The following is a 5,318-nucleotide window of genomic DNA, read 5'->3' as shown; positions in this document are numbered from 1 at the left end:
CTGCTGTAGCTGAACCCAGGACAACAGTACAGAAAAAACCCTGAAATATTTTAAGTGTTTTTCCCCAATCTTTGGAAAACCTTATCAAATCTTCACATATATATAAACTGTTCAGTACCCATTCTGCCATAGATCTGTACTGCAAGGCAGAACAGCACAGTACCTATCAGGCACAAAAAGCCAGACATTGTGAACAAAACCATTTCCTTTTCTCAATTTAACACCTGTGAACATCAACAAGATCCGCATGTTATCATCTTACAAGCTGAAAAGCCCACCAGCTTCTGTCTTTCCTGACACTTTTCCTTATTTCCTCAGCAATGGAGTTAATGTCTGTAGAAAGGGAAAGAATCTGCAAATTCAATCAATTCTTTACTGACTCTAAAAAAGGCAGTGAAATAATTTTATTTAACATTCAGTATCCCTTAGCGGTATGTGTCAGTGAGGCTTATTGAAACTTGGGGCAAGGAAAAACTAAGTGAAGATAAAACACAAAATGAATTTAAATAAAGTAAGAGGCACTTATCCTTCCATGTGTTACTTTTTAGGAAAATTGTTGTTTGAAAATAAACCTCACATCATCTGCAGCCTTGGTAAACCCACACACTGCCAAAGGCAGAGTGAAATTTAGAGCAGCAGAAGTACTCTAAAGTACTTCTGTAGTACTGGAGGGTGACCGTAGTACTGGAGGAGAGGGAGCTCTATTTTCCTTTGTAAGCCTCACACATATATACAACCTGTGCTGCTGCACAGTTGCAGGCCATTTTCACAGTTCACCTGTGGGCTACAAAGCAGAGGAGAGCAAATCCAAGTACACAGTACAGAAAAAAACATGAAATATTTTAAGTGCTTTTCCCCAATCTTTGGAAAACCTTACCAAATCTTATCAGCTCTAAATTATTAGCACAGGTCATATTTGTGCATATCAGAATTATTTTTTTTTAAAAAAAAAACCAACAGAAATTCAAAGCCAAAACCTCACTGCTATTTGTCCCTCCTTACTAGCGTGATACCAACCACTGCTCTTGAGACTTCCCATCTCTGCACCAGCCTCTTTCTTCAGCCACAGACCTTGCTCTAAACACACTCTCCTGCGCCCAGTCTTCTCGCATCTTCCCCTCCTGTCCTCATTTTGCATGCAAAGCTGCTTATCCTGCTGTCTCTTCAGCTCACCGCCATGGTTCTCATTCAGTTTTAGTCTCCCACTCTCTCAACTCTCCAGCTCCCACTCATCCCACACAAGGTAATTAAAAGGCTGAATGTCTCACTACTGTCATCAAAGAAAGGCTCAGTCCTTCAAGTACTGATTCAGACCATGTTAACCCTGCAAGGATTTACTTTTCAAGCCAGAGGCATCCCACAGGAAAATTTAGAGCAACCAGAAGTGCAAAGTTCTGCATGAGGAAGAGGTGGTGCATGGTCACTATAGCAAGTGGTATCAGACTTAAAATAATTAGAAATGGAATCCTCACACCACTTATCCCAGCATTTTCTTGGTACACTACACTGTCCAGAGATTTGGTCCATTTTCCAAGTGGTAAATTACATTGATTTTGTAATTACACTTACTATTTTGGGTTTTATTATTATCTGTGTTAAGTGCGTATGGCCTGTTAGTCTCTGACATAATTTTTATTATACAAGGTGAACTTAAAAAGCACAGACCACAGATCTTTTCTGGCAGAAGCATCATTCACTGTGAAACATCCATTTACAATTTCATAAGCAAATCGATCACTCAGTTTGCAGTGAGAAGTACTTAATCCTTTTTATATAGAGAAACGACTTCACCAACTGAAGAGTATAAAAGAAGAGCCCATTTTACCAAATCCTTCAGTTTGATTAAACATCATCTTCACTGTATGACAAGCAGAGCCGTCTCCCAGGCAAACTCCACACTGGTCTTCAGTTGCATTGGAATTTATCTCATAATCACAGCCAACAGCCTAGGAGGAAAAACAGTTTCAGAATAAATGTGGCCTCCACCATGAAATACTCAAAGCTCACGTATCACTGCCTTCAGTCACACTGCTCCTCAAAGCTCATGTATCACTGCTCCTTTAAGAAGGGAGAGAACCCATTTTGTAGAAGAGCATATATCCTGCCTAAAGAAACTAATAGTAGAGATTGCTACATCTAGGTCAAACTCATGTGTATTATATGAAAGTGAAAAACAAACTAACAAGTAACAACCCACCACCATGTCATGAAACATACAGTAGTGACCAGTTACTTGAAATGGAAATGTGCCACCCAAATGGCCTCAACATCTAGGGCTAGCCAATACATCTAGGATTTGTGTCTGCTTTCTTACGTTGTAGAAGGATCCATGAATTCCCAGGAATACAATCCAGTAAAAAGAACTGAAATCATTGCTCAGCCTTTTGTGGCTGTTAGACAGTGCAAAACCTCTACTGCACTCAAACCACCTGTCAAAGAGAAACTCTTCAGCAGGCATGAACATTTATACCCATGACAGCTGTGTCTCCAGCTTGCCAGCATGGGAAAATGGGTCAAGATAAAGTTCTGGTAAAGACTGGTTTTCCAGTTCATGGCTGCTACATGGAGAAAGTAGAGAAAAAATTATTCACAATGAGTCAGGACAAACCTTCTTCCTTGCCCAAATCAAAAATTATGTGCACTAATGTTTTTAAACTTCAACAAAATCTTCATTTGTTTTTGAGGTGTTTTTTGCTCTCTTTAGAAACTAGCAAGATTGTAGATCACAGTCTGATGTCCAACACTTAATGGTTGTTAATAGTATCTAAGATATCTGGAGTCCTGTGATTTAGATGAATAGCTGTAAGTCTGAAGGTATATAAAGGTTTTCTCAGCTGATTTTTCTCAGTATAAGCTTTCAAGTGCAATGCCTGCCAACTTGCTCTACACCACCTGATGTATGAAAATCTGGGTATCCCCTCTTTTGATTTGGATCTTATTTTACCTTCAGTACCTCAGCTACTGTAATCTTCTCTAAGTTTCTAACAGGAAAATCCACCTATTAAACTAATCTAGATATAAAGGTTGCTGCAATTCTCTTAATATTTTTCTGTCATTTGCAGCTTCAGAAACCCCTGAACTTTTCCTCTATGTGCCAGTGACTTAATGAGCAGCTACAGAAGGTGCAAAACCAGAAGCATATAAAGGCCTCAAATTACAAATGGTGTTAAACCATGTCACCTGCCTTTTTACAAAGGATTCAGACAGCACCTTTAATACCCACTCTGAAAAACAGTGGCCATGCCAAGAGGTTCTGCCTCAGCCTCAGCTTCTCTCTCCTTTCAGAGAAGGCTACTTTCAAAAAGGGGAAGTTTTGTAATGTTTTTCACAGAGACACATCTCAGCACCAAGGACCACATTTACGAGCAGTACAGAATGTTACAGAGATAAGCACACATTAAGAAGGTAGCTACCATTTTGACTCCAAGCATGTAGCTATTCAACCAAGGATGGACTTAATGAAGTATTCAAAGTACACAGATACCACTGCGATAAGTGTAGGATGTTTCTTTATCTTGCCAAGAGTTCAGATCTGACTCTTCACCTGCTATCTACAGATGCACTGCAGTTTGTATTTAACGCTTCCTAAGAATTTAAAGAGGTGTGTAGCTATTTTCTTAAAGAGATGCATTCTGCGGCGTATTTACTATACTACCAGTACATTTGTTAATCATCTACAAACAGTTAGTAAAGTCATTATTATCAGGTTTTTTTGTTAGACCAGAGGAGTAACCAGCCTCTCTGAAGAGTCCTGAAAGTTCAGGTTTATTTTCCATTCAATCCACATAATCACTCTTAAACAGAAAGTTTGGGAAAATCTGGAACTGGAACCCTTGCACTTGATGTTTTGCTATTATAAAATATTATTAATGAGTGTTTTGGAGCTTCTCTTTAAAAAATGACATCTTCAAATAATACAAATTTTGCCATATTAGCATTTTCTGGTAGAAAAGGTTTCTGTCCATCTTTATTTACTGTTCATGCTTGTTCGAGTGGTTGCATCCAGAAATAATTTATTTGGTTCCCACTGTCAATCAGACATTTTGAAAGGAACATCACTGAACATATTTCCCTTGTTAGTACCACATAGTGTAAAAATCCCCAAACTCTGAACAAATTAATGCCGAACTACTGCACTGGCACAAGCAAATGAGTGGGGTGGCAGCTCCACACTATCATCACTTTCCTGTCTTTGGGTGCCAATTAACATCTCTGCATGGGCCATACTCTGTATCAGCTCAGTCAGAATCAGCTCAAGTTTCCTTTAGCATCCGTGGCATCAAAATATGGCATTGCTATGACATGAAGGGAATCCTCTGTCCCTTCCAGTTTTAACCATGGAAGCTTGTATTTTGTTTTTCCTCTGACATTTGAAACAGTTGGTATCTGATCAGATTTCAGTCTTACCTACACATGGTGGCACTGCAGACAACCGTGGCACGGCAGGCAATTTACTGTGAGTAAATAAAGACTTCATTTTATTCCCTAGTTCTGGGGTGCTACTGGTGGTGTGATGACCTTCAGAGCTAGCAACAGGGCCTTGTCTACAAGGCCATTAATAAACATCACAAAGTGTATAACCTGATCTCTCAGACTCCACAGCATTTTCTAAATACATTTACATGAACTTTAATTTCCACTGGAGCAGTTTCACTTTCCCGCTCCAGTGAGTAACATGTTATTTCTGCCATCCATTAGATTAATTTCTAAATACCTCCTCCTCTCTTTTACTTGCTTTCCTCATTCTTCTGATTCTTCTGTATATGCCGTAGCCATATTTTCTATAACTGCTTTAAATAATCATGTGCCTCAACTTTCATGCCAAATTGCCTGTTAAAAGCGATCTGGAGACTAAATGCAGGTTATAAAACAAGACAACAAATAGCAGCAATTAGGCTCTAAATCTTTCGCACACATATTTCCTTGTGCACCCTCTGCCAGTGAAACATGCTGTGCTACAGCAACCACTGTGTACCACAGCAGGCACTGTACAAATCAGCACCCCTTCATGCAGCCCTTTGCCACTGCCCCATTCACCAAGAGCTTTTTGGATGCACCTGAGACTGGATTTATTTCTGGGCCCAGCACACAGTGTGGAGGCAGAAATAATGACTTGAATTGCCTTGCTGCATTACAGGAAGGAGAAACAATTTCCTTCCTGCTGCCCATTGAGTAAAGGAAAAAACAGAGATATTACCCTTCGCCACTTCCAGAGGAAGAGTTTTGTGTCAGATTGGTAGCTGGGGGCAGATAGGAAAAGTCTTTGCTGATGCTGAATGGTATGGTTGGGGTGCATTGCCTGAATATCAAAGTTATGT

The 5,318-nt window shown here is 39.7% G+C and overlaps 1 protein-coding gene across 1 annotated transcript in view; it reads right to left on the bottom strand.

The window, feature by feature from the left end:
- Nucleotides 1-1,825: 1,825 nt before the first annotated feature.
- The window catches only part of LOC104407395 (A disintegrin and metalloproteinase with thrombospondin motifs 12-like), a gene marked incomplete at both ends in the record, with an annotated part of 102,694 nt that continues 99,201 nt past the window's right edge, over nucleotides 1,826-5,318 (bottom strand). The window contains one exon of the mRNA XM_010016675.1: nucleotides 1,826-1,946. Within this exon, the coding sequence (XP_010014977.1) occupies nucleotides 1,826-1,946 (121 nt within the window). The remainder of the gene's footprint in view (nucleotides 1,947-5,318) is intronic.

This window comes from Nestor notabilis, unplaced genomic scaffold (genome assembly GCF_000696875.1).
Source record: "Nestor notabilis isolate BGI_N333 unplaced genomic scaffold, ASM69687v1 scaffold796, whole genome shotgun sequence".
In the NCBI taxonomy this organism is placed as follows: Eukaryota; Metazoa; Chordata; class Aves; order Psittaciformes; family Psittacidae; genus Nestor; species Nestor notabilis.
The sequence above is the reverse complement of the archived record's forward strand: the minus strand, read 5'-3'. Positions and strand labels throughout refer to the sequence as shown.